Below are 16066 nucleotides of genomic sequence, written 5' to 3'. Positions count from 1 at the left end.
CTGCCTGTCATCAATCACACTTTCAAAAGAGACAATGCATTCTGTTTCAGGCCACATCTACTTTTCTTGTCACCAATGAACATTTAAATTCACATAAATAAAAATTGTAACAACACCTTACATCTTTTTTGCTGAGCTTAATAACTTTGGAGAGTTCTGAAGTCAACAACGCTCTGGCAGGACTGTACCATGAGATTACTCACCTGTGCATGTGTTTCTGCTATGCCAAGTCAAAATCCCTGCTGTGAACAGCCAACTTGCCCTTGTGTAAGAAGGTTCCATATACCTTTCCACACAAGTGCCACAAACAGACCCTAATCCATTAATATTTCATGGGCAATTATAGATTCAACGTGCCCGATACCACTTCCTACCTGAACCAGTTTACGATCTGTCCGTTTAGCGATAAAAGATGTCCCATCTTCTACAGTTTCAGTGCTGAGTGGTCTGCTATAGGATCGCTCATCAATTACAATATGCACATGCTAAATTACTTCTGAGTAATCCTTATTTGAAAACTGCAAGAAAACATTTTAATAGGGGGAAAACAGGTTGGTTACTAGACCACCTGGAGATCTCTTGTACTGTCTACAGCAGCGGTCCCCAACCTTTTTGGGAGCGTGGAACGTTTGCAGGGTGCGGGCTTCGTGGACAGATCAGTTGGTGGGCAGTGCATCCCCGTGCCTGCAGGTGGGTGTGTCACGCTCATGGAGGGGTGTGTCACACTCATGGAGGGGCATGTCACGCTTGCGGAGGGATGTGTCACGCTTGCACGCATGCGCATGAGCACAACACGGCCACCTGCAAGCGCGACACGTCAAAATCTCAAAATCTGTCTGGCTTCTAATTTCAGCCCAACTGGGAGTGGGAACAGCAGCAGCAGCACCTACTTGGCGAGCGTGGGGCTTCCTCATCAGAGGCTTCCAGAAGCGCCCTCCTTGAGAGTTGTCTCCCCAGTTCTGGAAGGCACAGGAGCAACTCCGCCGCCTCGCGGGGCACTCTGACTGTACCAGATGCACTAGGAGGGGCTTACCCTTCTACAGCGCAAACTGGTGTTGCAATGGTTTTCATGGCAATTTCAGAAAGGACTTGCATTTGGGGGAAATAGCACACTGTACCTTTAACAGGCATCTCCCTCTTAATTGTGAGAGTCTGATTCAGCCAGCCTAAGGCCAACCTAGCTAGTTAGGATTGTGCCCTAAGTCAGGACAAGAAAAAGAAAGATAGATTTATTTTAGTGCTAACGTTTTCTGAATTTGGACCAGGTTTCTGTGACATAAATAGTGCTTTAAATGGCAATTAGTTCTCCAACATCTTCTAATGTTCCATTCTGGACTCTTGACCTAAAAAGGAGTATGTAAATAGCTCCACATCATTAACTAATATAGTTAATGGATGCTCATTTGGAGATACTGCTTATCATTTATGGGCTTATAAGAAAAAACAAAAACAAAACAGCCCGACAGCAGCCCATGCAGAAGTATTTATGATCCACAAGACAAGACTTTTATTTCACTCTTATAAGCAGCCTTAAGTTGGGCTTAAGAGTGTGAGAGATATTTAAATAACTATTGACATACCGCTGAGGACATAATGAGTGAAGGTGTCACATGACCTCTGAGGTCACATGATTGTTGGCACAACAGTGCTCTAAGTTCCTGACAGCTGGTCTTTGCCCATTTGCTGCTTTCCTGCCTCAACAACCATTGGGAGCAGTTAGAGAGACCTTGGCTTTTCAAAATTACATCTACCTTTCATCCAGGCTTAACTGTGGACTTTCTCAGCCATTCAGGTTCATAGTTTGTAGAGATGTACTCTGTATCAACAGACAGGATTGCTTCCTGTTTTATTTCATCTCTAGCATTCATTAGATTGCATTCAGTTTATCTCCTTCCTTAGTAACCATAATTAGAAAAAAAGTTTTTGTTTATGTTCAGAAATGAACAACAGACCTCTTTACGTATTGTTTCCAAGTCTGAAGGGTTCCAAAGATTATTGTGTCTGAAATATTTACCTATTTAATGTGTTAATATGCCAGGATCTATTGACTTGTTCAGCTTAATCTCTTTCTGGGTTGATTTCTCTTCTATTTATTTCCATATTCATACTGTTAATTACTATCTCAAAATTTAAAGATATAGTGGTTTATAAATGTTAATACATATCACATAACTGTCATGTCATAGGCATCCTTCAGTCTCGAGAGACTATGGTAACATGCTCTGAATCGAGGAGTGTCCTCTCCAGAGCATGAAGCCCGGGTAAGGTAATATGGAGGATAGGCTGTTACCCAAGCAGCAGATCCCCCCTCTCCACATTGCTGAAATGGTCCAATGGAAAGGCAAGAGCCAATACGACTGGTTCCAGCAATGGCGCAGGAGTTGGCAGAACGACACGGGCTGCCTTCGGGACTCCAGCTCCGGATTTTGCCTCGAGGTTAACTCCTGAAGCCTTTTCCATTGGTGGATATAGCCACAAGGCAGTGGAGGTTTGAAATCGGAGTTTTCCTTCTCCTAGATGGGCTGCCTTCCATGGCTGACGAGCCCCACCTACCTGGCCTGCTCTTTAATACTGCAAAATTATGATCTGATCCTTAAAACTTTCCTAACTCCCCGGCTTATGCAAATCTAATTGGCTTTTCTATTTACCATATTAAGGCCAGATACAAAATTTGAGAATTTCGCACACCGTTAGGCGCGCGGTCCTGGGACATGCTCTTTTACAGCAGGAAGTCCCACCCCTAGGCTCCACCCCCAGGCCATGTGGTCAGGAGACAAAAGGAAAGCCCAGGAAAAGAAAAAAACTCAGCATGGCATCCATGCAAACAGACCTGGCCTTCGCCCTCAGCCCAGCTTCCTAGGGAAAAGAGTCCAGGGTCCTGGGACATGCTCTTTTACAGCAGGAAGTCCCACCCCTAGGCCCCACCCCCAGGCCATGTGGTCAGGAGACAAAAGGAAAGCCCAGGAAAAGAAAAAAAACTCAGCATGGCATCCATGCAAACAGACCTGGCCTTCGCCCTCAGCCCAGCTTCCTAGGGAAAAGAGTCCAGGGTCCTGGGACATGCTCTTTTACAGCAGGAAGTCCCACCCCTAGGCCCCACCCCCAGGCCATGTGGTCAGGAGACAAAAGGAAAGCCCAGGAAAAGAAAAAAAAACTCAGCATGGCATCCATGCAAACAGACCTGGCCTTCGCCCTCAGCCCAGCTTCCTAGGGAAAAGAGTCCAGGGTCCTGGGACATGCTCTTTTACAGCAGGAAGTCCCACCCCTAGGCCGCACCCCCAGGCCATGTGGTCAGGAGACAAAAGGAAAGCCCAGGAAAAGAAAAAAAAACCTCAGCATGGCATCCATGCAAACAGACCTGGCCTTCGCCCTCAGCCCAGCTTCCTAGGGAAAAGAGTCCAGGGTCCTGGGACATGCTCTTTTACAGCAGGAAGTCCCACCCCTAGGCCCCACCCCCAGGCCATGTGGTCAGGAGACAAAAGGAAAGCCCAGGAAAAGAAAAAGAAAAAACTCAGCATGGCATCCATGCAAACAGACCTGGCCTTCGCCCTCAGCCCAGCTTCCTAGGGAAAAGAGTCCAGGGTCCTGGGACATGCTCTTTTACAGCAGGAAGTCCCACCCCTAGGCCCCACCCCCAGGCCATGTGGTCAGGAGACAAAAGGAAAGCCCAGGAAAAGAAAAAAAAACTCAGCATGGCATCCATGCAAACAGACCTGGCCTTCGCCCTCAGCCCAGCTTCCTAGGGAAAAGAGTCCAGGGTCCTGGGACATGCTCTTTTACAGCAGGAAGTCCCACCCCTAGGCCCCACCCCCAGGCCATGTGGTCAGGAGACAAAAGGAAAGCCAAGGAAAAGAAAAAAAACTCAGCATGGCATCCATGCAAACAGACCTGGCCTTCGCCCTCAGCCAGCTTCCTAGGGAAAAGAGTCCAGGGTCCTGGGACATGCTCTTTTACAGCAGGAAGTCCCACCCCTAGGCCCCACCCCCAGGCCATGTGGTCAGGAGACAAAAGGAAAGCCCAGGAAAAGAAAAAAAAAAACTCAGCATGGCATCCATGCAAACAGACCTGGCCTTCACCCTCAGCCCAGCTTCCTAGGGAAAAGAGTCCAGGGTCCTGGGACATGCTCTTTTACAGCAGGAAGTCCCACCCCTAGGCCCCACCCCCAGGCCATGTGGTCAGGAGACAAAAGGAAAGCCCATAACTATCTATAGAACTATCTTCTAAGTAAAACAACATATCTTATGGTTAGGCACTGACCAGGTAAAGGATCAAAACTCAATTTAGATTTATTTATTTATTATTACCTTCCCTTCTCATATAGGCCAAGACACCAACCAGGTAGGAGATCAAACCTAATTTTGGTTTATTTTGTTCCATTTTTACCACCTTCCCTCCTTATGAAGGTGAAGACATTGACTAGGTAAGGAATTAAAACCAATTTCTGTTCATTTTTCCATTTTAACTGCCTTCCCTTCTTATTCAGGTAAAGACACTGAGAAGGTAAGAAATGAAAACTAATTTTGGTTAATTTTTTAATTTTTATCCTGTCCTTATATAGGTAAAGACACCGACCAGGTAAGGAATCAAAACTAATTCTGGTTTATTTTTTGCATTTTTACACCTGCCCTCCTTATACAGCCCAAGAGGCCAACCAGGTAAGAGATCAAAACTGGTTTTAGTTTATTTTTTCCAGTTTTACTGCCTTCCCTTCTGTGCTGTGATTTTTTTGTGTTTTAGTGTGGGATTTTTTCCCAGCCCCATCGTGTTCGGGCTGGCTGCCTGTATGTGGGGGGTGTTGTGGTGGTTTTTTCCACCAGCCCCATGGCGTTATGCTGGGGCTGGCTGTGTGCGGGGGCCACAATGACATCCAGCCTCTAGTAGGAAAGGAACGAGAAGACCACTGTCTCTTCAATTGGACGTGTTGGAGTAAGATGTTCCTTGCTTAAAAATTGAATTTCCTTTTTTCCTTTTTCAGTCTGCATTTGGTTAGGCAGAAGGGGATGGGTGATTCAGAAGTCATATACTGGGGAATGGAAAGGAATGATGGAGTATTGGATGGTAGAGCTCTTTGTGGCACATGGCGGGTCCTACATACAACTAAACTACATCAGGGCCTGAAAACAGAATTCTACTCACACTGAAGCAAAACTGCTCCCTTTCAGTCTTTGGTGCTACACATGTTCAACTACTGGGTGACAATAACAATATATTTTGAAGTGTGTTGTGTTCTGCCTACATGGAAGAAACAAATATAAAATAGGCTTTGTTCTGTTCTACTCGATACCAAGATTCCTTTCCTTTTTGTTTACTCCTTGTTCCTTGTTGGCTGCGGCAGCAGCAGGAAAGGAAAAGGAAAGGAAGAGAGAGAGGGAGGGAGGGAATGAGCGACAGACCGTCAAGAGCAGGGGTCTCAAACATGCGGCCCGGGGGCCATTTGCGGCCCGCCAGACGATAGTTTGCGGCGCCCACCTTGCCTGCCCCCCCAAGCACCCACATGCCCTCTGCTGTCAAGAGTAAAAAAAAGCCTCGCCTAACGGCTCTCTCCCAAGACAGCACCTCTTGCCCCCTCCATCCGGAACTGCAGCCTGCCAGTCAGCCCGCCTGTCTGCCAGCTAAGGAAACTCTTGGGCGGCTTCCTCGGGCTCTTGCTCCGCTTGGCGGGAAATCTGCTGCGGCCCAGCCTCACCCAGGCTCTGCCTCCAGTGGCCCACAGGTAAATTGAGTTTGAGACCCCTGGTCAAGAGGGATGGATGGACGGGCGCGAGCTCTCCGCGGCAGGCTGTGAATAGAAACGGGGGGGAGGGGAGCATGCACGAGAAGGCTGTTCTCTCGGCATCACCCCCTCCCACAGCACGTCTGGGCAGGGAGCGGAGCAGCACCAGGCAGAAGGAAGGAGAAGCGCACGGCTAGGTTGCGAGCCGGGCCCCTCCTTCACCTCAGCTGCAGAGAGGATGAGGCGACAGCAGCAGCCTCAGGTGACCCGTGAAGAGCAGCGGGGAGGGGAGAGAGAGAAAGACCTAAAAGGAGAAGCCCCTGTGGCGCCAAACGCCTGAAGGAGAAGACTGCCGAGCAGGGAGAGGGCTCCCTTTCTGGACGCGTGGGGGGCAGGTGGGACTCAGCCCCTACGAGGCGGTGAGGAAGCCCCCGCACTCACCAAATAGGTGCCGCCACCGCTGCTCCTGCTCCAGTTTGGTCTGAAATTAGAAGCCAGGTAGATTTTGAGAGTGGGTGGGTGTGCTTGCAGGTGGCCGTGTTGCACTCATGCGCATGTGCACAAGCGCGACATGCCCACCTGTGAGTGTGACGTGCCCCATTCGCAAGCGGGGGACGGAGATCCGTGTCTGCGGCCAAGTTAAAGGAAGCCCACAGACTGGCGCTGGGCCATGCACAGGGGGTTGACGACCCCTGGTCTACAGGATTTCCACTCATTCTGTAGTCCTCCCAATTGAAGCAAAGTGTGTTGCTTATATAACACCCCATAATGCTTAAGGCACTCTCTGGGTGGTTTACAATTTAATTATGCAGGTTACACATTGCCTACCCATAGCAAGCTGGATACTTAATTTACCATCCTTGGATGGATGAAAGGCTGAGTGAACCTTGACCCGGCTACCTGGAACTGAACCTGGATCATGAGCAGAATTTTAGCTGCACATGAACACATGAGGCTCCTTAATATTTAACAGCTCACATCTCTAATTCTTCTTTGTGCTCATAAGGTATAGACAATTATACAAACAGGAAAACAGGCAAGATTCTCAGGGCACTGAAGTGCAGGCCGATATGAAATACCTTGCTTTCGGCATGTTACTGCTGTAATCATAGAATCCCTAAGCACCCACAGGCCTAGAAACTTGCAGAGTCTATGTTGATGGTGGTTGACCCATTTATTGCTAATTCAAAAAATTTTCCAAGACCTTCGTTTAGTCGTTTAGTCGTGCCCGACTCTTCGCGACCCCATGGACCAGAGCACGCCAGGCCCCTCTATCCTCCACTGCCTCCCGGAGCAGTGCCAGATTCATGTTGGTTGCCCCGACGACACCGTCCAACCATCTCGTCCTCGGTCGTCGCCTTCTCCTCTTGCCTTCACATTTTCCCAACATCAAGGTCTTTTCCAGGGAGTCCTCTCTTCTCATGAGATGGCCAAAGTATTGGAGCCTCAGCTTCAGGATCTGTCCTTCCAGTGAGCACTCGGGGTTGATTTCCTTTAGAATTGATAGGTTTGTTCTCTTTGCAGTCCAGGGGACTCTCAAGAGTCTCCTCCAGCACCACAATTCAAAGGCATCAATTCTACGGCGGTCAGCTTTCTTTATGGTCCAGCTCTCACTTCCATACATCACTACAGGGAAAACCATAGCTTTGACTATTCGGACTTTTGTCGGCAAGGTGATATCTCTGCTTTTTAAGATGCTGTCAAGGTTTTTCATCGCTTTCCTCCCAAGAAGCAGGCGTCTTTTAATTTCGTGGCTGCTGTCTCCATCTGCAGTGATCATGGAGCCCAAGAAAGTAAAATCTGTCACTACCTCCATATTTTCCCCTTCTATTTGCCAGGACGTGATGGGACCAGTGGCCATGATCTTAGTTTTTTTGATGTTGCGTTTCAGACCGTTTTTTGCACTCTCCTCTTTCACCCTCATTACAACGTTCTTTAGTTCCTCCTCACTTTCTGCCATCAGAGTGGTATCATCTGCATATCGGAGGTTGTTGATATTTCTTCCGGCGATCTTAATTCCAGCTTGGGAGTCCTCCAGTCCAGCCTTCCGCATGATGTATTCTGCATATAAATTGAATAAGCAGGGGGACAATATACAGCCTTGTCGTACTCCTTTCCCAATTTTGAACCAATCAGTTGTTCCATATCCAGTTCTAACTGTTGCTTCCTGTCCCACATATAGGTTTCTCAGGAGATGGATAAGGTGGTCAGGCACGCCCATTTCTTTAAGGACTTGCCATAGTTTGCTGTGGTCCACACAGTCAAAGGCTTTTGCATAATCAATGAAGCAGAAGTAGATGTTTTTCTGGAACTCTCTGGCTTTCTCCATAATCCAGCCTGCTGACTAGCAATATAACAATGATGACGTGATGTGTTGTGAACCACCCAAAGAGTGTACGCATAAATTGGGCGGTACAGAAATTGAAACAAGTCAGACAAGAATTATTTTTAACATTTGCAACATTACAATTTACAGATAACCCACCTTCTGGAGTGGTGGGGCAGTATTTACAGTTACAACATCTTTTGCCTTCCCTAGATGGGCCCCCAGTCTTGAGTACTTCAGGAACCCCTCCCACGTTGGAAATATTATTTGCACCTTCAGAGAAACTGAAAGGCAGGAAGGAGAGAGACATTCACACATTACTTTAGAGACTTTTTTGACAACCCTCAGGCCGCCAACTGAGAGAGCTCTTGCATTTATCTCCTCCGACAATGAGGAAACATTGGAGTAGGGTATTTGGCAAGGATGTTCTCACGGAAGACAATGTTTCCACAGCTGCATTATTATAATAAAACATACAACAACAAATGAAGCAAGGACACAGATCACAAGTTATTCGGCAAAAATATGGTGCAATCTGTCATCAGTTATCATCAACAGTATGAGATGAAAAATAGCTCTGCATCAGGAATTGTCTCTACATCATTTGGCTACACCACCAACCTACTCAGTGCTGTTCATCATCATGGTAGCTAAGATTGCAATGATAAATACTGTAACTGGCTATTTGGTGTCTGTCTGGAGTCAGAATTGCTGGTTGTATCTTTATAGCAGGGTGGTCAAATTATTGCCCAGGACTAGCTAGCTAGCTAGCTAGCTATTTATTTATGTGTTTATGTATTTATGTATGTATTTATGTATGTATGCATGTATGCATGCATGCATGCATGCATGCATGTATGTATGTATGTATGTATGTATGTATGTATGTATGTATTTATTTATTTATTTATTTATTTATTTATTTATTTATAATATTGTTACCCTGACTTTCTCCTTCAAAAAGACCCAAGGTGCCTTACATTATTAAAAGACAAAATATAATGCTAAAATCAGCAGGTACACAAACATTAAGAAGGATCAAACAACTATATTAAAAAAACAGTAAATAAAAGCAACATCAAAAATACATTCAAAGCAGTAAGGCACAACAATCCATTTAAAAATCCTACTCAGACAGCCAGTCACTGAGGGAAAGCTTGCCTGAAGAACAAGGTCTTCACCGGCTCGAGGAAAGATAGCAAAGATGGGGCCAGCCTGGCCTCTTGTGGGAGGGAGTTCCAAAGTCTGGGAGCAGCAACTAAGAAGGCCCTCTCCCGTGCCTACATCAAACGCACCTGTGAACGTGGCAGGACCTAGAGGAAAGCCTCTCCTGATCATCTTAACACCTGGGCAAGCTTATAAAGGGTGACATGGTCCTTGAAATAGTTTGGACCCAAGCTGTTCAGGGTTTTAAATGTTAGAAACAGCCTTCTGGTTCTGGCAAACTGACTGGCAGCCAGTGGAATGGCTGTAAAGGGGGTGGAGGTTATATGATCCCTATGATCAGCCACAGTTAGTAATCTGGCTGCGGCATTTTGGACCGGCTGAAATTTCTTGACATTTTCCAGACTTCCATCTTTTCCAGGGAAGAAAGGTGAACTGCCTGTTTACAGTCTTCCAAGAGACCGATAAGAGACTTCTTATCTAGAGGTTAACTGGGTTGTTTTGGAGTTGTGTGGGTTTTTTTCCTGCACTTGGGGCATTTTTGGTGGTCTGTTTGCTCTACAGAAGGTTCCAGGAACCTTCAAAATTGCAGAGAGCTGATGCTGAACAGAGACCCCCAACTTAAATCCAGTTGCTAATCACAACCAGAGTAGACCCACTTAATCAATTGCTAAATGGAAAGTCCAAACAGGGTCTACCCTAGTTGCTACTGTATCACTAGAAAAGTGGCAAATTTGACAGTGAAGGCAGTCATCATGATGCCCTGCATAGCCAGTCACTTCACCAAGGACAGTCCAGAAATGCAGGCAGCTGTATCGATCCCCCTCAACAAATGTTGATCAATTGTAACTTTCGCAAAATTAATGCCTCTTAATTGTTCATCCAAGACCAAACAACGCTCAAATCTATTCTCGAAGGCTTTCACGGCCGGGATCTAATGGTTGTTGTGAGTTTTTCGGGTTCTTTGGCCGTGTTCTGAAGGTAGTTCTTCCTGACGTTAGGAAGAGCAACCTTCAGAACACGGCCAAAGAACCTGAAAAACCCACAACAACCAATGCTCAAATCCTCTACGTTACAGCAAGAAGAGCCAACAACAAAATACTGCTCCTCAGAAAATCCATTTTCACCTCAGCTATGAAAGAACAGCAGCTAAGCCCCAGCTTCCCTACAGCACCACCTGGGACTAACAACTGGCCTGTGAGTTTTGCACAATCACACTCCCCACCATTGCCAAAATCCTACTGAAGTTTTACTTCAAAGTCAAATTGCATGAGGTGCAGCGAAGCATCCCCCTTCCTAATATCACGGTGACAAACTTGTCACTTGCAGGCACCCAACCAGCACCTCGTTAATTAGCTGCCATCTGCCACCGGGACAGAAAGTGATTTCACTTCCTTTCAACGAAGCCGCCCACCAGCTTCTCTGGCCAGGGGCACTTACAGATACTGGATTTTGGTTGCTACTGGGCTGAAAAACATAAAATACTGCCTTAAGGCGTCAGACGCAGAGGTCGCCAGGCAATAAATCCCTAACCTTGAAGGAAAGCAGGCGAACTTTGTGCAGCAAGAGGAGAGAGAGAGAGAGAGATTGCAAAAGAGCCCCAGACCGTCCCCGGCACACATCTAGGGCAAAGGTAGCAGGCGTCTCCCTCCTTACTACAAGACAGTGCATAGTCTAATAATATCTTATTATTAACATTTTCCAAAACGCGCGAGGACAAAACGAAAGAGGAGTCGGGGACACACCTCCTCTGTATTACTGGAGCCCCCTGTATGGGAAGGGAAGGCGCAGGGCGCCAATTGCGACCGCCGCCGCCGCCCCCCCCTCCTTTTGCGCTGCAGGAGCCCGCGCATGGCCGGCCTGCTCGCTAGCAAGCTGCCCCGTTCCCCCGCTCTCGGCCCGCTCACCTGGGCGATCCCGGCGCCCATCAGGCCGGCCCCGATCACCGTCACATGCTTCACCGCGAGTTTCTTGGCGGCCGCCGCCGTGGAGGCGAAGCGTACGAAGGAGCGGGTGGCGAAAGCCATGGCGGCCGCGCTCGCGTGTGTGTGTGTGTCCCGCGGCCCGAAGGAGGCGAACGAAGGCGTGGCGGCGACCGCGAACAGCGACTCTGGCCGAGCCTGCTCGGAGAAGCCCGGCTCGGGCGAGGCGGAGCTGTGGGGCGGGCGGGCCGGCGGGCCTTTTGCGGAGGGGAGGGCGGAAGGTTTGGGTCGCTGGGACCCCGCCCTCTGGCAAGGGCGCTCGCGCGAGGTGTCCCTTTTTCCTGGCCCTGGGCTTTTTAGAGGCTTTCCTCTCCCGTTTCTTACGAAGCTCCAGCTGTATGCAGATACCATATTCAAACGGAAGAAGAGATTAGGCGTTTTAAAATATTTTTTATTAGGAATATTTGGAAACATGGCAATAAGGTAACGTGCACCACACCCTTGGCTCAACAATCTCTGACACTCTCTCCCTAGATGCCGAGCTGGATAAACGCATTGGCAAAGCAGCTACCATGTTCTTTAGACTCACAAAGAGAGTATGGCTCAATAAGAAGCTGACAACACATACCAAGATCCAGGTCTATAGAGCTTGTGTCCTGAGCACATTCCTGTACTGCAGTGAGTCCTGGACCCTTTGTGCACGGCAGGAGAGGTAGCTGAACACAGTCCAAATACATTGTCTCCGACACATTTTTGGTATCAACTGGCAGGACAAAGTTCCAAATAGAGTAGTCCTAGAACAAGCTGGAATTTTTAGCATGTATATATTACTGAAACAGTGCCGTCTACGTTGGCTTGGGCATGTCGTGAGAATGGCTGATGGTTGGATTCCAAAAGATCTCCTGTATGGAGAATTAGTGTAGGGAAAGGGCCCCAGAGGGAGACCACAGCTGCAATACAAGGATATCAGAAAGTGGGATGCGAAGGCCTTAGGAATGGACCTCAACAGATGGGAAACCTTGACATCTGAGCATTCAGCCTGGAGGCATCATGGCCTCTCCCAATTTGAAGAGACTCTTGTCCAACAGGCTGAGGCAAGGAGGCAGTCCCGAAGCCAGCAAAACCGGGGAGCTGGACAGGGGACAGATTGTATTTGTCTTCAATGTGGAAGAGATTGTCACTCTCAAATTGGCCTTCTCAACTACACTAGATGATGTTAAAAGACCTCCATACAGAGCACACTACCATAGTCTCTCGAGACTGAAGGATGCCTACTACAACACCCTTCTGGGACGCATGCTGTCACGTGGTGAAAGGGTCACCCAAGGCAGAATGGTCGCAGCTCAGACCCCCCCCCCCCCGAGGCGACCACCCTCTTCAAGGCCGCTGCTGGGCGGCAGCAGAAGGTGACACTGGCAAAGGTGGGGAACTGTGGTGACACTCAAGCTAACTTTTGGTAGTACGGAGCAGAACGTGGCCATGGTAAACCCTGTCTATTCAGTCTGTATTCAGTCCATACAGAAAACTAGACTAGATTCAGATGGAGGAGGAGTGAAAATTGGTTGAAGAAACGTCTATAATAAGTATAAGATATGTGAATGACACCAAATCACCCACAGAAAGCGGCGATGACTTCCAAAATATTTAAGGCATGATTTTACTAGTTCCACATCCCCAGTGAGCTTCCACAGCAGAGTGAGAATTTGAACCCAGACCTCCTGAGTCCTAGTTCATCACTCTGTCCCCTACATCAGTGGTCCCCAACCTTGGGTCTCCAGATGTTTTTGGACTTCACAGAGGTGGTAGTGAAGGCTTCTGGGAGTTGTAGTCCAAGAACATCTGGAGGCCCAAGGTTAGGGACCACTGCCCTACACCACACTGATACTGTATACATGGAAAACTAGTTTCCAGGAGTTTGGGTATGAATATTTATAGAAAAAGGATCACTTGCAATTAATTTCTTTTCACCATACATAAGCCCTCAGTAGATGACATTAGAACACATCAGAAACTATTTGTAATGTATGGACTCTAGGGCTATAGTTGAGCAGAGATCACCACAAGCAATTGTACCAGATTTAAACCACTTCCAGCCTAAATAGACGCATACAATATTAGAACAAAATCAGACCAGGGCATAGATAATCTTTAAAAAATTCCAACATCCCTAGGATGGGAAGGAGTTGGATGCAGCACTGCTTCATTTGGCCTAGTGTCAGCGGTTTCCCCGCTGCTACTGGAGGCTTCACGGGGATCCCTCGCTGCTGCCATCGCCGCTCCCCAAGGCCTCCGAGGGCTTCCCCCCGCTGCCAGAGGCCTCTCGGAGGTCCCTGCCCCCGCCAACGCAGGCTTTCCCAGGGTGGAAATGGCCTACCGGTCTACCGCCTGGGAAAGCCTGGTAGACCAGGCCTACAAGGGGAAGCCCTCCCCTGATAGGCCCAGTCTACCCTGGAAAAGCCGGCAGTGGCAGCGGACCTCCAAGAGGCTTCCCATGGCGGTGGAGAAGCCCTGGGAGGCCTCTGGAGGCATGATCAGCGGCGAAGGGAATCTCTGAGAGGCCTTCCAGGGCTTCTCCACCGCTGTGGGAGGCCTATTGGAGGTCCCCTTGCTGCCGCTGATCGTGCTTCGGAGACACAATCAGTGGCGGGGGGGAGGACCTCCGAGAGGCCTCTTATGGCAGCAGAGAAGCCCTGGAAGGCATCCTGAGGCATGATCGGCAGCCTATGGACCGGAAGGGGGAGGCGGGGAAAAGCACCAAATTTGAACTTGGCCCTTTCCTCGCCTCCCCCTTCTGGTCCGTAGGTCGATTCTCCGGCCGCATGTTGATGGGAAATTTTGCAGCTGGAGAAGTCCGTACCTCGAAAAGTTCGCAGGTGGAGCCATGAGTAAGTTGAGGGTCCATTGTATTAGTTAATTGTCAATGTACTCTACTCTTATTCTGTAGTATGAAAATGCCTCAATATTATTGCTGCACAAGGGTGCAGTGATCATATTGCGCAGCAGAGCAAATCAACATTCTACAAGGCTATTCTAAAAATGTGGGCAGCACCCCCAAAATTATAATGTTTAAAGCTTTGGATCAGTGCAAAATCAGGCCCAGTTGTCGCACACAGTCTGCTCTCTCTGTATACGAAATATGCAGACGTTTGGATGAAGACTTTTCAAATTCCAATTTTTTAAATGTAGAACTGTTCCCCCCTGTTTAGAAATAGGCGACCTTTAGGTACCCCAGATTTAAAATAGCTTACATAAATTGAAAAAAAAAACAGTCTTGCTTTCCTTGAAAGAGAATTGTGGCTGCACACACTTTTTTATTTTGAAATAATCCAGGCTGTAGAGGCTGAATTGTTGGTCTTCAAAAAAGGCCTTTCAAATGGGGGAAACAGTGGTTTCTTATAACACTGAGCATGTTGCAGGCTTGCTGGGAAGAGTGTTTTCAGCAAAAGCTAGATCTGAAGGGGAGGGAGGGGGAGGAAAATATAAGAAGAGCTGAAAAGTAACAACCCAAACTGAAAGAAACTTGAAGGGGTAAAAAAAAAAAAAACAGGCCTGGCTTAAAGAAAGTAATGATCCTCCAGAAAGAGTGCAGTCCAAGAGCAAGGGGATTACTCTGACTTATGAATAGCTGAGTCAGTTTGATATGGCAACAGAGTATGAAGCTTCTTTCTGTACCTCAGCCATATCACTGTCTTTATACAATTGCTTGATAATTTAAACACAGAGAGAGAACCTTCAACGATGTTATGTGCCATCAAGTCACTTCTGACATGTAATGACTATATGAGTTCATGACCTACATAATGTCCTATCATTAACAACTGTGCTCAGGTCTTGCTAACTAGCGGCAGTGGTTCCTTTATTGAGTAAATCTATTTCATGTAACGTTCTCCTCGCTTTCTATAGCCCTGCCCAACAATTTCCCCAGCAATATTGTATTTTCAGATAAGCTCTGTCTTCTCACTCTGTGTGCAAAGTACAATAGCGTTCGCAAATACAATAGCTTCAGTTTCCTTAGTAAGCGTCCAGGCTTGCCTTGATTGACTATCCGCTTATCTGAGTTTTTAGTGGCCTAGGGTATCTGTAAGGCTGTCCTCCAATACAACTGTTCAAATGGATTGATTCCCTCCCTTTGACTTTCTTCACTGTCTTTTACATAGTATGGATGATTTTGACCTTAGTTTCCAGTAACAATCTTTGCTAACTCCTAATTCCCCCCCCCCTTTTTTTTAAATGTTAAAAAAGCCGTTTTATCCTGTGGCCAGAAGCACCTTTTGAAAAACATGCAGGCAACATATTCATAGAACATAACTTTTCTTTCTCAGGTTGCCTACCTCAAAGCAAGGGTTTGGAAATTGGAATATAGCTATCTAGTTTGCATTCTACAGAATGGGCATGGCAACAGTAGTCTACCTGAGAAGCTAAAGGGTCTGTGTCTTTCTTTTTTGCATGTGTTGCACTCACATACTTTACATCTTTGTTTCAGAATTTCATTAAATCAAAAACAGTGTGTCAGAGAGGTCCTGGGTGCAAATCCCAGACAAGCCCCCATATACCTTCTAAATCTTTACACTCTGCAGCCACGTCATACCTGTTCTTGGTTCTGTCATCCCCCAACAACCGTAGTATATGAACATCTTCTGGGATTCTCTAATACTGCACTGGGTATTTCTACATGAGAGAAGTTTCAGTTGGAATTTGTGTCTAGCATATGTTTACTGAAACTTTCATTTTAAAAATCCAGGACATTCAGTTCTTCAAAAAAACAAACAAACAAAAAACTCTAGTTCATGAATGTGGCATATTGTGCTTCTCTGGGGATTAACAGTCCAATACCTTTCACCTTCCCAGACATGTATTTGAGTGCATATAGTTAATCGGAAAGACAATTTTTTTTTCAAAGAATGTTGATTATTTTGTTCCCAAGCAACAGATACCTAGAGA

General features: G+C 47.1%; 1 protein-coding gene across 1 annotated transcript in view; it reads right to left on the bottom strand.

Annotated features, from left to right (window-relative positions):
• HADH (hydroxyacyl-CoA dehydrogenase) overlaps positions 1-11369 on the bottom strand; it is a 32520-nt gene extending 21151 nt beyond the window's left edge. Inside the window, exon 1 of the mRNA XM_020796401.3 lies at positions 11111-11369. Within this exon, the coding sequence (XP_020652060.2) occupies positions 11111-11230 (120 nt within the window). The 5' untranslated portion in view covers positions 11231-11369. The remainder of the gene's footprint in view (positions 1-11110) is intronic.
• Positions 11370-16066: the final 4697 nt, after the last annotated feature.

The sequence above is a fragment of the Pogona vitticeps genome, chromosome 5 (genome assembly GCF_051106095.1).
Source record: "Pogona vitticeps strain Pit_001003342236 chromosome 5, PviZW2.1, whole genome shotgun sequence".
In the NCBI taxonomy this organism is placed as follows: Eukaryota; Metazoa; Chordata; class Lepidosauria; order Squamata; family Agamidae; genus Pogona; species Pogona vitticeps.
The sequence above is the reverse complement of the archived record's forward strand: the minus strand, read 5'-3'. Positions and strand labels throughout refer to the sequence as shown.